Source organism: Ranitomeya imitator, chromosome 6, assembly GCF_032444005.1.
Source record: "Ranitomeya imitator isolate aRanImi1 chromosome 6, aRanImi1.pri, whole genome shotgun sequence".
NCBI lineage: Eukaryota > Metazoa > Chordata > Amphibia > Anura > Dendrobatidae > Ranitomeya > Ranitomeya imitator.
Window position 1 is genome coordinate 471736699 of NC_091287.1, and position 20327 is coordinate 471757025.

A 20327-nucleotide genomic window follows, 5' to 3' on the forward strand; every position below is an offset into this window, starting at 1 on the left:
ACCCACCGCGCCCCCATGCTACCCCAGAGCTGGAAAAAATAGCGTGAAAATGGCAAAAGTCGCTAAAATTTTGCACAAATTTGAGTTGCACAAAAATTTTGCAGCTTTTCAAAACAATTTAGTCCAGAATTGATTACTACATTACATTTTATTTCATACAAAAACAGAAAAATGCATTATACAAGGTTTGTAGGAGGAGAGGTTTATAGTTTAAATAGTAGCGGACATTTTATTTTTTTATAAATCAGTAGTACAAGCTCAACATAAGAAACTTTGTAATATATCTTATCAGAAAACTCTGCTTCTTCCTTCACCTAGACTGGATATTTCCATTCAATTCACTTTTAAAATCTGTCTTCAGTGAATACAGATTTTTCAGCTGATCTATGGAGAGAGGGGGTTGAAGGGGAACTAGCGAGAGACAGAGGCAGACTTCACCCGAAACTTCAGAAATATCGTAAGATATGAAAATTTGTGTAATTCACCTGCATTGGAAACAAAAGTCAGGTTCATTTTTTTGAAATGTGGTGACAAAGTTTGTTTTGATGGCTGAAACAGATTCCAAGTGTAAAATAAAGGAAAACGTAATCAAGATTCTATGTATTTTAAAATGAGGCAGCTATACTGCTCTTTAGAAGGGTTATCCCATTTGCATAGCCATCTTCACATGACTTCATCAGAAGTTTCAGGTGCTGGACCTGCGTCAGTCATTAATAACGTGAAATAAAGCCTCTTCATCGTAGGCGCTCATGGGGCAGATTTCCTGTCCGGATTTGGAAGCTAAGAAGATCCACAGTGTATTACAGTGCAGTAAAGTTCTTCTACACATTGTAGAAAATATCACCACAAAAATTGGATTTTAAATCAGCAAAATACCAATTTACGCTGTGGATCGGTTGGAAAATTGCTCCAAATTTCGGTTTTATTTTCAATGGGAAATTAGAAATTTACAACGAAACCTAGTAGTCTGCAGCAGTATACATTCCTCGACTGGTGCATCAAAAGGTTTCCTTGTCTGGATCCCTGCTGGTCTCTGTACGTCTCTACATTTATAGATCCACGTGAAATGACCGTGTGCTGCCCAAATTTTATCAGTGACCCATAGAGTTTAATGGTCGTAGTCACATATTCATGAAAATCACAGATCTGAATGTCACAGCTGTTAGACTCTGATTTTGAGGATCACAATAGGACTTACTCAATAAATCTGCCTGATAGAAATTTAGGCAAAACACCGACACTTGACATGGATAAGCGAGTGTAACATAAATCTTCCTGTGATGACTTTTTGTCCTATGTGACTACTGATTACAGCCGGTGCATAAGGGGTAAGACATCACAGGAGGCCGGGTCGTACAGATAATCCAGGGGTAAGAATCGTCAGCAGCAGATCCACTCCCAAACCTACAAATGTGCACAATGCTGCTCCGATAAAACTGAAGCTGAGCCTCCATACTAGTTCTACAATACAAAGAAACCGATGATAATTAATAACATGTAACTTGATAAAATTCTAATAGCATCTAGAAATCGAAGCCTACAGTATGGTAATAAATAGGTAGTAAACATAAAGTGGCACAAAACGTATTAAATGATGCCTCAGACAAACATTTCATCAACCGAGGAAGAGATATCTGCAATAGGTAATATGGGAAATTTAAACACACGTCTACAGTAATGGCAGCTGCTGAGTCTTTCATTTCTTCTGTGCAAAAGTTATCCAAACTAGTGATGGAAACTGAGGACTAAGAACACTACACGTGTTCGAAACGGGTTCAGTTGCTTAAGGCATTTCTTCCTCCGGCATACACCGGAAGCTTTATTTTAAAGTTGTCAAATATAGACTTTTGATTTTTATCTCCAGAGCTGGATACCTTTCGTTCCTTTTACATGCTCAGATAACACCTTATCACTAATCACAACCTATCCTATTGCATTAGTGATGGACATATTATACATCAGTCAACCGATTTAACCGGGAGCATAGCATGGTAAGTTATAGTCAGGTGAGCAGTATGGGCAATGTCTATGTGGAAGGGAACGATGGGCGCCACCAGTATACTAATGAATCATAATACTCAGCAAATAGGCTTTACTAGAAAGTTATATGACATACAGAAACAGTTTTAGCATATTAAAGAGGACCGTTCACTAAAGTTCTTCAATTTAGACCTCGTTCACACATTCAGTATTGGGTCAGTATTTTATATCAGTATTTGTAAGCCAAAATCAGGAGTGGAACAATCAGAGGAAAAGTATAATAGAAACATATGCCCCACTTCTGTATTTATCCCCCACTCCTGGTTTTGGCCTACAAATAATTATGTAAAATATTGACCAAATACTGAACGTGTGAACATGGTCTTAAACTTATTCCCTCCTTCCATGTGTCACTAGTCCACTGATTCTGGAAGAGTTTTGCTTTTTCTTACTTATTCCTTGGTTCCATAGTTGTGTCCCCCCTACCCCCAGAATAAAGATACAAATTCTTAAACCAACTAGGCAGATACCACAAATCTTCTCTGGGGGTGTTTGATTTTTCTCCTGTGATGCTGGGTACTAGAAATACAGCCCTGCCTACAGAGAAGCTCTATGGTAGTTGCCCAGTTAGTTGAAGACAACATTTATTAAAGTAGGGCACAACTTTGGAAGAGAGGGACACAAAAGAAAGCAAAAATCTGTCCGAGAATGAGTGGAGGATCACCAATTGGAAAAGATGCTCAGTTTAAATTAAAGAATCAGTGAAAATTCTTCTTTACATGGTCATTTCTAGTTATACTGTTGGGTTACACTGTTTCCATAGCTCCCATAGAAGTGAATGGGTATTACAGAGACACCAAAGTTCAGTAGCGCTGTCAGGGGTCAACAACTGCCCAACAATGGTTGTGATTATAGAAAGTAACCAGCATTACCTGACACTCATAAAAAAACAACATAATTGTTATACTTCTTAGGTCTAGAATTTTATTCATGAAAAAAATGTGATTAATAATGTGGACTACGAGGGAAAGACCTTGTCTGAATACCGCTCCTTCGCCTGTCGTAGAGGGGAACAGCAGAGTCTTTTACAATTACTAGGAGAACACTGCCCTACATTTGGCCATCAGGTATCTCTTTTGAACCCTGTTTTTACCCATAAACATGGATATTTCAAAGCACAGGGGAGTCAGAGAGGACAAAGTATCAGAACGTTCCCCTCCAACATTCCCAGGTCTTCTTTGCTGATGACATATATTTTGTAACTCTTCCTCCATAAGAATTAGACTGTTTGACAATCCCAGTTTATACGATAAACATAAAAAAAGGTCAAGGTTTCTCACATTAGGGATCAGGGAGCAAGCAGGCTTGGCAGTGCTAGAGCTATGCTCTTTGTGTCCCTTATGTTGCCATATTAATCAGATTTTTGAAAGAATTATATCAGGTTTTGAGATTTTTTTAAACAACTCCTATGATTAGCAGTCAGCACTGAGCAATAGATGCATTCCTGTGAATAGTCACACGGTACAACACAGCATATGGTATACTATTGTGATAGGATATACTATTGTGACATATCAATATACATTCATGTTATGTTTAATATGTTATCCAAGATCCTCTCCCGAGATGTAGTAGATGTAATAATAATAATAATAATAATAATAATTAGCAAATACCTCCAATTAGAAATGTAGTATAGTTCTTCTGATTTACTATCTTGCTTACCTCATGAGCAGGGATTGCAGTGTCTTAGGTATCCATGGTTACAACCACTAACAACTAACTAACTGTCACTATATAAGTGGTCATAACTATGGATGTCTGAGCTACTGCAATGCCCTGAACATGGGGTAAGTGACATATCTTATCAGGAGAACTATACTACATTTCTAATTGGAGGCATTTGGTAATATTATTACTATGCCTACTACATATTGTATGGGAGATGGGAATACCCATTTAACTCATTCTGCAATTTACATATTTTTGATGAATGTTAAAATGTAGCATGCAATAGAAACCTCTCAGTAATCAGCAGAACTGTAATAAACATGTGCGGTATGTGTTAACCAGAATATCCAGAATAAATAACCAGCGGCATCTCATGAATTCTTTCTTCCATGGCCACTTCTGACCTCTGTCATTCTATAATCTACATGCACACAAGCGGTACATGTCGGGTAATATTATGCCGTCGTCTCCATTTTGTTATATTCTCCTCCTGGTCTCACTGTCAGCTGCACAGATTCGTCTTCATTCGTGGCTCTCCTGAAACTCGCCTGCATCCGGAGTTTAAGTTCGGGGTCAGGACAGAACAAGTATTCATAGACAAAACTGGCAAGAATGCTGCCCATCAATGGACCCACCCAGTAGATCTGTGGGGAAATGAACGCACTTGTTAACAAAAAGACTTCACGGCTCAGTTCCTAATCCAGCGGACACATAATGGAGTGACCTCCAGAACTGCAGGATGTGGGGTGGCTTGTCCATACAGACGGCTTTACCTGGTGCCAGGTACCGACTGGGGCTGAAATTCAGCCCTGGCATTTGAAATCACACAGGCCCATGTTGTCCTCGTCCCCATGAACCAGATGGGATATATTACTAATATTACCCTGGATGGAGGAAAGGAAGATTTACTACAAGACCAATATTTCTAATGATATCTGTGGCCTACTGGGGTAAGTGATGGAGTCAGCAACTTTGTGCTCCGTCACAACTGTTAACAGTATGGGTGTCTTGAGAACATCGATTCTGTTAACAACGTTGCAGACAAGGCGGCCCATGACCAGACAGGCCCTTTTGGCATTTGCCAGATGGCCAGTCCGGCCCTGCCTGGTGCTACAGCGAAAATCACAGTATGGACGAACCAATGTGGCTAGGCAAACAATGTAGGGGACGCAGCTCTTATGGGGTCACCGCAGTCCAATTATGCTGATCAGCAGAGATCCAAAGATGGATACTTTAAGATTGGCCAGCAAAATGATAGTCCTGCAAAAGCCCTTTATGTTGCCAGATCTACAAGCAGCGTGTATGAGACACTGGCGGTACGATTTCAGACATATACGAGGTCTAACTCTCAAATTCTGCTGAGAAAAACATGGCTTAAAGGTGTTGTCCGGCCTCAGGCTAAAACACAGCGGACACTCTATGTGATGGCAGACTTGTGAATCCTCATGTCGCCTGCACTGCGGATTGCCCGGTGCCGGCAGGAGCGTGACTGTAAGTATGTGATGTGCATACATGAGGTCACATGCTGACAAGATGGCTGCGGCCTCGCTCAATGCAGGTGAGTTGAGCGAGGCCTAATGCATCTAGTTGGTATGTAGTCATCAAGTCATACACGTACTGAACACAGCAAACTGATATATATCACAAAAAATAGAATAAAGAATATACAGGTCCTTCTCAAAAAATTAGCATATAGTGTTAAATTTCATTATTTACCATAATGTAATGATTACAATTAAACTTTCATATATTATAGATTCATTATCCACCAACTGAAATTTGTCAGGTCTTTTATTGTTTTAATACTGATGATTTTGGCATACAACTCCTGATAACCCAAAAAACCTGTCTCAATAAATTAGCATATCAAGAAAAGGTTCTCTAAACAACCTATTACCCTAATCTTCTGAATCAACTAATTAACTCTAAACACATGCAAAAGATACCTGAGGCTTTTATAAACTCCCTGCCTGGTTCATTACTCAAAACCCCCATCATGGGTAAGACTAGCGACCTGACAGATGTCAAGAAGGCCATCATTGACACCCTCAAGCAAGAGGGTAAGACCCAGAAAGAAATTTCTCAACAAATAGGCTGTTCCCAGAGTGCTGTATCAAGGCACCTCAATGGTAAGTCTGTTGGAAGGAAACAATGTGGCAGAAAACGCTGTACAACGAGAAGAGGAGACCGGACCCTGAGGAAGATTGTGGAGAAGGACCAATTCCAGACCTTGGGGAACCTGAGGAAGCAGTGGACTGAGTCTGGTGTGGAAACATCCAGAGCCACCGTGCACAGGCGTGTGCAGGAAATGGGCTACAGGTGCCGCATTCCCCAGGTAAAGCCACTTTTGAACCATAAACAGCGGCAGAGGCGCCTGACCTGGGCTACAGAGAAGCAGCACTGGACTGTTGCTAAGTGGTCCCAAGTACTTTTTTCTGATGAAAGCAAATTTTGCATGTCATTCGGAAATCAAGGTGCCAGAGTCTGGAGGAAGACTGGGGAGAAGGAAATGCCAAAATGCCTGAAGTCCAGTGTCAAGTACCCACAGTCAGTGATGGTGTGGGGTGCCATGTCAGCTGCTGGTGTTGGTCCACTCTGTTTCATCAAGGGCAGGGTCAATGCAGCTAGCTATCAGGAGATTTTGGAGCACTTCATGCTTCCATCGGCTGAAATGCTTTATGGAGATGAAGATTTCATTTTTCAGCACGACCTGGCACCTGCTCACAGTGCCAAAACCACTGGTAAATGGTTTACTGACCATGGTATTACTGTGCTCAATTGGCCTGCCAACTCTCCTGACCTGAACCCCATAGAGAATCTGTGGGATATTGTGAAGAGAAAGTTGAGAGACGCAAGACCCAACACTCTGGATGAGCTTAAGGCCGCTATTGAAGCATCCTGGGCCTCCATAACATCTCAGCAGTGTCACAGGCTGATTGCCTCCATGCCACGCCGCATTGAAGCAGTCATTTCTGCCAAAGGATTCCCGACCAAGTATTGAGTGCATAACTGAACATTATTATTTGATGGTTTTTTTGTTTGTTATTAAAAAGCACTTTTATTTGATTGGATGGGTGAAATATGCTAATTTATTGAGACAGGTTTTTTGGGTTATCAGGAGTTGTATGCCAAAATCATCAGTATTAAAACAATAAAAGACCTGACAAATTTCAGTTAGTGGATAATGAATCTATAATATATGAAAGTTTAATTGTAATCATTACATTATGGTAAATAATGAAATTTAACACTATATGCTAATTTTTTGAGAAGGACCTGTATCAAATATCTATGAGTCCCATGATAGGTGATATATATCTGCTGTATGCGGAAGAATGGAAGACCATTTGGAAATTGTGGAGACCAAAAAGAGAGAACCCGAACTTAAGGTAAAAAAAAGCAGAAAATGGGACAATAAATTTAAGGATAAAATACCTTTATTGGTGAGGGTGATAGGCGGTAGCACTACGTACAAAAGAGGTGCCCGCACGAGTTAGAATGTGAAAACATGATTAAACATAGAAGTAAAATTCTATGTAGTAAAATGGAACCGCAAGGAAGTGAATAGAAAAAATATATTATATAAATATATAAGCATAAATAGCGAGGTATTGAAACAATTTAAAAGGCCCACAAGTAAAATGCCGCACAGTGATATTGTGACTAAGATTAGCTCACGATAAAGGTATAACTAGGATAGTAATACAAACATCTGGATGCAGACACTATATATGTCAGAGGTACAAATGGCCAGGCTATATATAATAAAAGTAAACAGGTAAAAAATAATAAGTGCCACGAAGGTGTAAATGCATAAGTTGCAGAAGTAACACGTGACTGGATACAATATATAGCGTGTACAAAGTATGGCGAGACAAGTGAATAAGGATAAGTAGTGTAAGATCAGTGAAGGAGTAGTTGTGATTGTAATATACGATCAATATCGTATCAATAGGGAAAGCTAATACAGGTTGGAAATAAAAAGCCTGTTGGGGTGAAACAAATCCAGTGAGATAGAATAATGTCCTGGTTTTCCATGACGAAGGACACGTTCTGAAACGCTCTTCGGGGTGTGCGCCGCACCAGTGATCAGGAACCGCACAAGACATTTTGCGCCCAGGCCCACACTATTCTATGTCACCCTGGATCTGTTTCACCCCAACAGGCTTTTTATTTCCGCCTTGTATTAGCTTTCCCTATTGATATATTACAATCACAACTACTCGTTCACTGATCTTACACTACTTGTCCATATTCACTTGTCTCGCCATACTTTGTACACGCTATGTATTGCATCCCGTCACGTGTTACTTCTGCTACTTATGCACTTGGGCACCTCTTTTGTATGTAGTGCTACCGCCTATTACCCTCATCAATAAAGGTATTTTATCCTTAAATTTATTGTCTCATTTTCTGCTTTTTTTACCTTAAGTTCGGGTTCTCTCCTTTTGGTCTCTTGGTATATAGAAGGAAGTATGCAAATTAGCAAGTAACAGCGAGTGCCATGTACACAGTGAGGATTCACACAGAGTGACTGCAGACTCAGCATTGACCAGTTATATGAAACAATTAATATAGAGTTATTGTACCTGAATCCTGCTCCAACTACACTATATTTACATGACACATAGGGTAAAGGGGTTGTCCAGGACAGAGTTAAATAGTAATGCCCTAGTCAAAGCATAGGTTATAAATATTAGCTTGAACTGACACACAGCACCAGCACTGATCAGCTGTTTGAGGGTCCTGCGGAAGCCAAAAGTAAACAGTGTGCAGGGCTGATTAATGTGGGTGTTTAGTATCAGATCCACACCAATCCATTATTAATTACCTGTATGAAAAAGAGCCCATCAATATCTAAGTCCTGGACAACTCTTTTAAATGTCTTCAATTCTAGGGAATCTGTCAGCAGGTTTTATAATCTGAAAGCAGGGCCTTAGAGGCCATCGGAGAGTCTGGCAGATGCCAGATGGGCAGGCATGGCTGTGACTGTGTGCCGTATTTATTGTGATACTGTCAAGAGTATCAGCATCCTAAGGACACTGGTACTGTTAATAGCTGTGTCGTAAGACAATCATTGTCTCCATGCTTCATCACTCTGCAAGACACAGGTTACTTCTGGCCTGCTGGGGGCTGCACTGGACGGAGAGCCTGCATTAGGGGAGTATCAGGTTTTCTAAAAAAAATGTGTGGGTTGTGGTAACCACCATAGTGTATGGGGCTGTGTGAAGACCATCATACTGTATGGGGGGCTGTGAAGGAACATCATACTCTATGCAGGACTGTGAAGAACCATCATACTATATTGGGGGCTGTCGGGGACCATCATAGTTTATGGAGGGCTGTGAAGGACCATCAGGGTATGTGGGGGATGTTGGTTACCATCATAGTATATGGAGGGCTGCGAGGGACTATCATGCTATATGGGGGGATATTGAGGGACCATCATAATCTTTGTGGGGCTGTGGTTGCCATTATACTATGTGGGGGCTGTGTGGGGACCATCATACTGTATAGGAAGCTGTAAGCGACCATCATATCCTATTGGGGGCAGTAGGGTACCATCATACTGTATGAGGGCTGAGATGGAGCATCATACTATATGGAGGCCTGTGGGGGACCATCATGCTATATGAGTGGTTGTTCGGTGACCATCATACTATATGGAGGTCTGTTAGTGGACCATAATACTGTATGGGGTCTGTTGTGAACCATCATACTGTATGGGGGTCTGTGGGGGACCATCATACTATATGTGGTGAGCTGTGGGGGACCAATCATACTATGTGGGGGACTGTAGAGGAAGATCATATTGTATGGGGTGTTGTGGTGAGTTATTGTGTGGGGGCTGCAGAACAATACTTTGTGTGGGGTCTGTGGAGCCATCTTTCTGTGTGGAAGCATTTTGAGAGTATTTATTAAATGAGGCACAGAGGAAGAACCATATTATTATTATTATTAATTGAAATGAGGGACAGGGGAGATTATTATTATAAAGCAGCACAGGGGGACATTATTATGGTACAGTATAACTACGGAAGCACAGGGGACCATTACTACTACGAGGAAGTACAGAAGAAGGATTATTACTGTGTAGGGGCACAGAGGGGGCACTGTTATTGTGCGAGGTACAGCAGGAGAGTACTATTACTGTAGATGGCACCGATGGGGCAATATTTTGTCTAGAGCACTATCTATAAGGTATTTGTAGAGAGGGAAAATGTCAGGAGGGTCTTGCAAAAACAGAATCAAAAGATGTCTGTGTGTTACATTTTGCAAGGATGAGTTATGTTTAGAAGAAGGTGTCATGGTGGTCTGGGCTAATTAGAAAAAGAAAAGAGAAAATGAATGACTACAATCAGTGAGCATAGCATGTCTCTGGTGATAATCTGTACAGTATACACATATACAGCCTGTAGAGTGCGAGGCTAGTGTAAAACTGATATTACCATTCTATGATCACTGTATGGTGGTAATGTCAGTCTTATTACAGTGGATCTGATTAATGAGCAGTATGACGGTATTATAACTACTGTAAATTCTGGTAATATTTGGTTACGGTCTGGTGGTATTTATCTGTTATATTCCAATAATAAATCTTGTATACTGGCATTATTGGTAATATTGGTCTTGTAGTAAATCTTGATTTCCTCCAGACAGGGTAACATTAGTAATAAAGGCCTCAATCGTAGGAAGGGGCAGGGATAGTATGGGCAGGTGTGCTTTCAAATGCCAGGACTGAATTTCAGTCTCTATCCATCCCTGCCTGAAAGCACCATAATATAGGAGCATAGACCCTGATTACAGTGATGTCTCACTAACTGGGCTGGGTTTTGATGTTTCAATTCAATCAGTGTTTTATCATCGAGAGATTATCACTACAGGACAACTGGCCTCGCGCCTCCTAGTCCGATCATTTATTGTGGTGGTGAGTGGGAGGCAACACAGATCAACAACTGAGCTCTGCTAAATGTGCAGCAGAGAAAATGGTGAGTCTATCATAACTGCTGCATCAAGTAAACTAAGGGACACATCGCTGGAATCAGGATCTCTGGCCCTACCTCATGCTGCTGACAGATTCCATTTAAAAAAAGTTTACATTTCCAAGACTGTTCAGAGATAAACCTGAAAAGACAGTATGTCAACTCACCCAATGATTATCCCACTTGCTAAACACAATACTGGTTGCGAGCGATCTGGCTGGGTTCATACTCGCTCCAGTATACGGAATCTGATGAAGACAATAGGATGAACGTAATGTATCTGTGCAAAATATCATTTATCAAGTGAAACAGCGTGTACATTACTGATGTTCTTGCTACAACCAAACACTCGCCAAAACTCATAAACCATGGCTTTTTTCCAGATAGACGATCTAGTAAAGTGTGGACACAAGTGCTGTGTGCAGCAAAATTATATTCAGAATGATCACAAAGTATTTGTTAATTCCCATTTCCATATAACTGAATTCAGAGTAAGATCCTGTTCATATCTCGCTATTGCCCATTTCTTTCACATTCATCAAGAAAAACTTCCAATGTATCCCACTATATATAAATATAGGTATAAACGTGCTGTAGAATACAGATGTTATCTTCCTTATATTTTATAGAATTTGCTTAGAAATTACCAATTTGTCATGAAAATAATTTGATAAAATATTGCACTGCACTAGTAACCTTCCTCATTTTCCCCCACGGGCTGCTTGGAATGACAACCATTGGGTGGTCAGATAGGCTCCTATTCATCAAAGTCTTCACACCAGAATTCTAACATAAAACACTTTGAAAAGTTGCAATTTTTTTCCACAACTCAATGTTACAGCAAATATTGCAAATTTTGAAATTTCATGCAAAACCACGCCGAAGTGGACGGAGATGGGAAGGACCCGTGGCAAGACTGAGGATGGCAATCTGATAAATTAATCAAAAGTGGCGGTGTACATTACACCAGAAGTGTTACTCCAATGCTTGACAGGAGTAACATTTGTGGCTAGGCGCCCTGAGAACATGTGCCAATCTCAAGTGGTGTGTGCCTCTTAATGAATTCAGTTTACCATATGCCTGCTAGTGTAATTAAGACTGGCATATGAAATGCTTGGCCAGGAAATTCCCAGATCTCAAATGGGAAGTCATCAGATGGTTAATGGCTAGGGTCACTGCTGCTCCTGCTTTCCTCACCCTGAAAAGAAGCATTGTCAGTGACTTCTGTTTCATGAGCTAGACTGGTCCCTGCTCTGTTGAGCACGCTGCAATTGTCAAATCTGAAACATGCCCGGAATGAGCTCCTGATCCCTGTGATATATTCAATGCTCACTGACAGTGCGCTCCCTTGCCAGCTCTAAGTATAAGTGATGAGCCGGCAAGAGAGCACACTGTCAGTATGCAAGGAGATGTCACATTTCAGGGTGATGCCGTCTTTTTTACGGGCTGGTCTCTGTTCTCGCGATCAATCCTTTTTAAACGTGCACTGACAGTGAGCTCTCTTGCCAGCTAATCATTGATTTTTAGAGCTCAAGAGGGAGTGCAATGTCAGTCAGCATAGGAAGGAGTATAGGTCAAGTAAATGCATACTGAGCATGTGTCGAAATTGATGATCAGCACATGCTCAGTAGAGCAGGAACTAGTCCAGTATCTGAAATGAACGTCACTGATGATGCTTTTTTTCAGTGTGGGGGAAAAGCAGCTGCGGCAGTGACATACCATTGATGCAACCTGGGGCTCAAGAACCCTAACCATAATCATCGTAACCCTAACCCTATAGAGGTAGAAATTGTGCATTATTATGACATATTGAACTGTAAACGGCCCATATATTGTTCTTGTACAGGGCCCCGTGCTGTCTGTGTCCAACAGTGAATTGAAATATATTTGAAAAGTGATCAGATTATTAAAATAAATAAATGGACCTTTAGTATAAAATTGACATTTGGTTTCTGACCACCACTTATTATTTTACACTGATAATCCTGCTTGGCTTAAGAAGAGATACCATGTATCAGCTGAAAATAAGGTCAATGTAAAAATCACATTCCTGTACTGTCCTCTTTGTGTAACTGGTTATTGTTAGACTACAGGTATATAAAAAGTCTAAAATCAGACAAGGCTGCTTAGACAACAGTGTAAATTGTATCTCCTGCCTACACTCGGGCTGGGCCGAGCCATTCATGTTCATATTCATACCAGTCAGGTAACTGGATCAGGCAACATGAGTAAGACGTGTAATATGTGACTTGTCTGGCTTCTACGTTTCTTCTGAACTTGTATCGATACTTGTAAAACTCATTGCTTGCACTCATGGCTACTCAATTTATGGTGCAAAATACATGTATCTTGATAAATTTGGAGAAATTACATGAAATGGTTCAGGGTTTACTACTATCCACCATCAGGCTGGGTTCAGATGTGTGACATATGGCCATGAGGCTGCCGGGTCCAGGATAGACCTTCACCTGGTCCATACATCACAAGCCATGCCCAGATTGCGGCTGATGGCAGTGTGAAACTGGCATAGGCACATCAGGTGGTGTCCTTAAATTCGGTCATGGACCATCCAGAGACTAAAATGAGAAGTCATATAGGCACTGATATTGAGAAGTCTATTAGTGATCTTATTCGGCTCCCCTCACATTGAGGTGCACAGGGACTCGGTGTAGGAATTTGCTGGAATAATACAGGGCTTGTCACTCACCTGATATATATCAGTTTTACTAAATACTTGTGTTGCTCATTAACTACTTAAAGGGCTGTTCCACTACTTTAATATCGATGACCTATCCATAAGATGATACATAGCAGGTAATGGTACATGTCCGTCCGTAGATTTGGTGCTGGAGTAGCGTTCTATCTTTAACTGTAGGTATATGAAAGCTCGGCACTCAAAGGTATGCAGTGAAGAAAAGGGAATGTTTATTCATGCAATCCAATATTATCAGAAAAATTAATATTGCAGCTCTGAATCTTAAATTGCGGTTGTCGCATGCACTAAAGCACTTCACAGTTCTGTATCTAAAATCCCCATAGTAATCCACATTATTCTGATGAAGGTACAGATTCAGGGCTGAAAAGTTAATTATTCTGATTATATTGGACTGTATGAATAAACTTTTCCTTTCCTGCATACCTCTGAGTGCCGAGTCTTTGTACACCTTTCCATAAGATGAATCATCAATATCAGGTCATTGGGGATATGATATCTGGCACATTCACGATCAGCTGTTCTAAGTGCCGGCCAGATGTAAGCAGTTGTGGAGTTAAAGAGGTTGTCTGCAACTTTAACATTTATGACCTATCCTTAGGTCCAACACCCCCGCTGATCATCTGTTATTGGTGTTCAAGCTGTTCTGCCTGCTGATAGTGGCCGAGGCGGGGTACTGAACATTTGCCCCCTATTCAAATCAAAATGGATGAGCAGTACCTGGCCACTAGCAGTATATTGAGCAGCTACCTAACTGAGCACTTCTGACCGCAGCCGGCACCGACAGCAGCTGATCGGCAGGGGTGCCGTGTGTCACACCCTCACCAATCACACATTGATGATCTATCCTATAGCTGCGTCATCAATGTTAAAGTAGTGGGCAGCCTCCTTAAACAGCAAAGCTCCATCAAGTGTTTAGCAGATCTGCAATACCCGGCCACTGCATCTGACCACTTGATCAAGCTGTACATGTCCACAACTGATTGCATCTGGGAAACATCTGGTGGCGTGCCTGTGCCAACCTCCACCTATCTGATATTAATGACCTATCCTAAGGACAGGTCATTAATATCATTGTAGTAAAACAGCCCTGTAATGCACCTTGATGTACATGTGTGTCCTGGAATTTCATTTCTAAACGTGCAAAAATGACGGACATCCCAACAAACAAGAGACCCATTGATAAGTTACGGTAATAGTATTTGTTGCCGCTGATATGCTTTATGTCATGGATCACGCGTAACGTTGTGGTTAGTGATGAGCGAGTATACTCGGTTTTCCCGAGCACGCTCCGGTGGTCTCCGAGTATTTTTCAGTGCTCGGAGATTTAGTTTTCGTTGCCGCAGCTGAATGATGGACGGATGCTAGACAGGCTGAGTACATGTGGGGGGTTGCCTGTTTGTTAGGGAATTCCCACATGTATTCAAGCTGTCCAGCAGCCGGAAATCATTCAGCTGAGGCGAAGAAAACTAAATCTTCGAACACTAACAAATACTCGGAGACCACCCGAGCAACGAGTACACTCGTTCATCACTAGTTGTGGTTTCTATTTTTACCAAAAATGATGATGCGAATGTGAATAGAGCCTCATTAACAATTCCTTTTATTTCGTAAATTATGTGTTATGATGCATAATATTTCCAGCCTGTATTTTCTATTATAGTAGATTATATAATAGACAGCTGTTGACCGATTGCTATTTTCCCCATACACATGGAAATTTAGCTCAGTCAAGCACGCATGTGTGATTAACAGGGACAGTGGAAAAAGTTAATTCCCCCTTAAGAAGAATGAAAGGGCATGGTTAAAGCCAACATGCCTGATCCTTCTTTTTCACTTCAGATGTCTGAGAAAGTCTAGATACCCCCATACACATTATTTGGTTGATCACGCCAACTGACGTCAGTGAGTTCGGCTGACATTCATCTATTGAGTATCACTGCCTTTAGTATAGACCAATCTTATACTTTTCCCAATAAATCCATTATAACTGGAGGTGTACACTTACTGCAAACAGATGTCCGACGGTAACAGATAAGCCAATGATGAGAGGAATGGGCACTTTGATATCGCTTCTTTTCTTATCACATGACGCAAAAATTGTGAAGACCAACTGGAATGTTATGATTGTTTCCACCAGAAGGGCTTGTCCATGGGAAATAGTAGCATGGTCCTGTAATTGGAAAATCATGGTATATACATTGAATTATGAGCATAGCTATGGTTTCTATTAGGTTTGATATCAGGCTAGACCAAAAGATACTGAAACATCTGTATCTGCTTATTGATGGGACAATTCCATGTTCTATAATGGACAAGTCTACGTCTATAAAGATTGGACAGGGACGCATGTTAATATTAGTTTAGGGATTTTATATAACTGGAATTCACAGATATCTAGACCACTAGTGAAAGGAGACATGTCCACATAGTGCAATAAGCTATGATTGTGTGCTCCTACATAGATGGAATGGTGTGGATTAGCGCTCACCCTTGTGAGGTACATAAGCGTTGCCAGTAGGATTAATCTTCCAAGAACTTCCATTTTGCATGATTAGCTCCATTCCTAACACCAATAAATAGTTTATACAACAATTGTGATCATAATGGCAAAGGGGTTCTCCAAGAAATTCTATATGCGTCTACGGAAAACAATGGAACGGACACAACTAATCCATTGGAAGAAGATTGCTATTGGGGCTTTAAAGATGTAGGGCTTATACCATTAGCATTTCTACAGGAGAAATCCATAATTCAGTCTTGGCCTCAATCACCATCTTCCTTTCAGCACTAGTGAGCCATAGGAATAAAAATACAATTAACAATGTTGGATTTCCTCAAGATCAGAGAGATCTGGCGACGTAAATTGTAATCAATTTTGCTGAGCAACAATAAAAAAATATATTCATAAGGGATCAAAGAACGATCTTATAAATATAATACCTAAAACACATTTTTAACTGAGAGTAAGAAATCAAAATATTATGGGATTAAAACAAAAGGTTTGTTACTAATCTGTAAACAGCACCACTCCTGTACATGGGCAAAAAGAAAAATTAGGTAACATCCTCAATAATTACAAATTATGTTCAGCGAATTCGAGGGTGATCACAATTACCTTGGTGATTCCAACCGGCCATTTATCTTGTGGTGTAATGAGAGCGATCACTCCAGCACCAGCAATAGCGGCCACACATTGGACAACGATGTAAAGAATTCCTTTGGCCACTGATATTTTTCTGGTACATATCATGGCCACTGCCACGGCAGGGTTCAAGAAAGCTTCACATATGTGTCCAAAGCAATGAATCAATATAGCAATGCTGAGTCCAAAGCAGAAGGCGATATGTGTATCACTAGGTCCAGGTTCATTCAACCCTGCAGTTGAGCCTAAGCTTATGACCAAAAAAAGGAAAACAGCGAGAAATTCTCCAGCCATGGAGGTCCAAAACTGTCTTGTCCATATTCCCTTGAAGGCCGTCATCTTTCAGCCACGATGCTTAGAAGACACTCCGGTGAGTAAGTGAACAAAACTGTAGGAAGGGGGCTTGGGTTTTGTAGAAGAGCAGTGAAACAGGTTGAACGAGTAGTGACGTGTTGGTGATACGGCCCCTTCCCTTTAGACCAGAAAATTCTTGCAAGGAAATACCATTTTTTTGTCTATAGCCTTGAGGAATTTACTGCGATCCTTCAAGAGGAGACTTGTGTAAACATGGACGTGATGGGGAAGTTCGGTCCTATGGGGGTTAGTGTGTCTCACTCTTGGTCCCCACCCAGATCATCTCTCAGGTTCTCTAGCATTTTCTTCTATTCAGCGTATAATATCAGTAAGTGTGCAGACATCAAACCTATTAAGGCATTCCTGGTGATACAAACTAGGAAAGGCAAACACGTGTTTTAAAAGGAAATACGAGGGAGTGGCTCTAGTAAATTACACCTTTATAGGAGGACAATAATATGTATATGTTGTAACTTACTCAACCTAGATAAAGAAAATCCATAGGAATATCTTAAAAAGTTATTGCAGCCCTAAAGTTGTTATCCGTCTTGCTGAAATTATTTAAAAAAATGCTAAGTGGTCTAACTTAACAACAGAATCCATACCCACCGTACCCACCCAGATATGAAGAATCCTGGGGTCTTGCCTGTTTACGCTTCCTGCTGCAGCAATGGGATCCCTGACATGCCAGACATGTGACCACTGCAGTCAATCACTGACTGTAGCAAGCTCGCTGCTGTAAACAGTAATTGGCTGCAGAAGTAAGATGGCGGAGTTAGGGATGGCATTGCTGGAGCAGATAGTAGAGGGCAGTGGGAACTCGCATAGCTCTGAAAGCAGAGCAGCAGGAATCAGTAAGGTGATGAAGGTATTATGATATATTATTATAGCGCCATTTATTCCATGACGCTTTACATGTGAGGTATGAAGTCTGTTGTTATTTCAGACCACTCACAAATTTTTTGAAATGTTTGTACCTTTAAATGATCTTCCAATATCTCATAAATACACAGTATTGTATAATATTGCAGATGATGCAATGTATGATCTTTTAAAAAAAAAAAAAAAACCTTTCAGTGTTGGAGAGGAATCTTCTAATAGCAGGTTCTGTATCTGTTGAGACATGTATGATAAGGAATTATGTTTCCCGTATTAAAAATTATAAAATAATATTAGTCATCTATTACCTCATTTTTGTGGCCTCTAGAGCATTAGGCTTTTATAAGGTCAGGAACTTCTTGATGACTTCCAATATTTTAATATCTTCCATCAGAGGATACATTATTTATCTTGGCTTTGCTCCTCTCACTCCGTTCCTCTGAACTCTGTTGTGCTCCTTGTTGGACTTTGCAGAGGGCCCAGCGTGATCCCATGTGATCATCTGCCTGGACCTATATAAGGCCTACAAGACACACACCGTGTCTTGGTATTAAGACTTTCTAGTTCCTCTGGAGTGTTTTCCTGAACCTCTGCTGCCTGTTTTGGGACTCCTGTCTCTCTGCTGTCTCCTGACCTCTGCTCCCTTTTTCATGTGTGCCTCAACTGCCTGCTGCATCTACGTCCGTATGCCCACTCGGACATGGGCTTCGAGGATCCACCTAACCTAGTGAGCCTGACATTACTACATTCACTATGTGGAAAAACGTTTTGGGACACATACATATTACATGTAGGAGCTTGTATGTTATCCCATTCTAAATCCACAGGCATTAATATAACATCTTCCATTACTTTGGGAGGGCTTTCGACAAGATTTTGGAGAGTGCTTATTGGAATTTTTACCCATTGATCCAGTGGATTATTCAGAAAGTCAGACATTGATGTTGGACATAAGAAGCCTAGCTTGCGATCTATTCTAGTTCATCCCAATGGGTTTTCTGGGATTGAGGTCAGGGCACTGTGCAGCCAGTCAAATTCTTCCACACCAAACTTCCCCAACCACGGCATTATGGGTCTTCTCCAACAAACTTTACAGTTAGCACAATGCGGTCAGACAGGGAATTTTCTCCTGACATTGGCCAAACTCAGTTTTATTCTTTAGACTGCCACATAAGTGTTATTCATCACTGCACAGAACTCATTTACACTGCTCCAGAGTCCAGTGGTGATGTACTTTACACCAATCCATCAAAGCATTGTCATTGTGCTTGGTGATATAAGGCTTGTCCATGGACACCCCATGCCATGAAGATACAGACACACAATTTGGGTGCATAAAACATGTTCATTGTCCTTCCAGTTAGTATATAGGAAAACAGCAGAGTGTCAGCTCTCATTTAAACAAATTAACTAATTAGCCACACTCTCATTCATAAATATACAATAATGACACAATATGAGGGGCGAAGTATGCAGCAATAATATAAAATTTTAATGGGAGGCAAATCTTTGCTGACTTTGAACTCTGGTAAAAAAGAAAATTAAGTAAGAAAATTTGAAATTACTATTCCTATTTCAGTACCTTAAAGAAAGTCTGTCACTCCCCAAAATGCAAACTGAAGTAATTAGACAATTATGTAGGTGACTTTATCCCTATAAAAATCCTATTAATGGTATACATTTCACTTTTGTAATTAGTTTGAAAACTCTTTGTATAACATTATACTCTTTATTTAACAAATAAAGGGGGCTTTGGTGCACTATTGGAGTGGCCAAGAGCTTGGTGCAACCTTACGGCTCCCTCAGTTGGCATACTGGGCAGTTACCTGACTCTGATTGACAGCGCTCAATTAGCTGGAGCTTGCACTGCCTGAACCCTAACCCTGGTGCACTGCACACTGACGATGAAGGAGTCAGCAGCATGCACACAATACGGGTCCCCTTTCTTCATTTACTCCTATCATGGCAACACCGCTTTCACATCCAGAAGTGTAGTGAGCAGCTTCAAAGGGGAGATCAGTTTCGTGGTCCTCCTGTCTTCAGTGCACACCTACTCTGTGATCCACTGAAGGCAGTAGGAGCATGAAATTGATGTTATAGCGATGTGCCAAGATCTTGGCCACAACAAGGGTGCATCAAAGTCCCATCATTTCCATATGAAGTATAAAGAGTTTTCAAACTAATTACTAAAATGAAATGCATACTGCTAATATAATTTATATAAAACTATTTCCCATATTTAATTGTTTAATTAGTTCACTTTGCATTTCAGGGGTGACATATTAACTTTAATTAGGATTTTGAAGCTTTTTCTACTTCGTGTGAAAATTCTAAAATGTTGACATAATTAAATTTGCATGTGAACTGCCCTTTTAAAATGTAAGGGATAGCCTTCTGGATTCTCTGTATCTGATTCCAAAGTCATAATAGGCAGCCTGATCTAATCCTTAGATATTTATATGCTAGGACTTGGACTCACTAATATGGTTTGTAGTGGAGAGAGCAACCAGGATCAAAACTTTCCATGTGAGAAATGTAAGAT

General features: G+C 40.7%; 1 protein-coding gene across 1 annotated transcript; it reads right to left on the reverse strand.

Moving 5' to 3' along the window:
* Window positions 1-129: 129 nt before the first annotated feature.
* Window positions 130-16962, reverse strand: LOC138642920 (aquaporin-4-like). Its single transcript, XM_069731531.1, has 4 exons — window positions 16526-16962; window positions 15416-15580; window positions 10862-10942; window positions 130-4355 (listed from the first exon to the last, which is right to left on the reverse strand). The coding sequence occupies exons 1-4, from the start codon at window positions 16889-16891 to the stop codon at window positions 4167-4169; spliced, it is 801 nt and encodes a 266-aa protein (XP_069587632.1). The 5' UTR covers window positions 16892-16962; the 3' UTR covers window positions 130-4166.
* Between the last annotated feature and the right edge of the window lie 3365 nt (window positions 16963-20327).

Bases quoted from the DNA above. Each gene is read 5' to 3' on its own strand.
- LOC138642920 (XM_069731531.1), bottom strand. From the start codon at position 16,891: ATGACGGCCTTCAAGGGAATATGGACAAGACAGTTTTGGACCTCCATG. The intron at 10,943-15,415 runs GTAAGTGTACAC...TGTCTTCATCAG, and splicing joins CCGTCGGACATCTGTTTGCA to ATTCCGTATACTGGAGCGAG. The intron at 4,356-10,861 runs GTGAGTTGACAT...ATTTCCCCACAG, and splicing joins GCAAGTGGGATAATCATTGG to ATCTACTGGGTGGGTCCATT.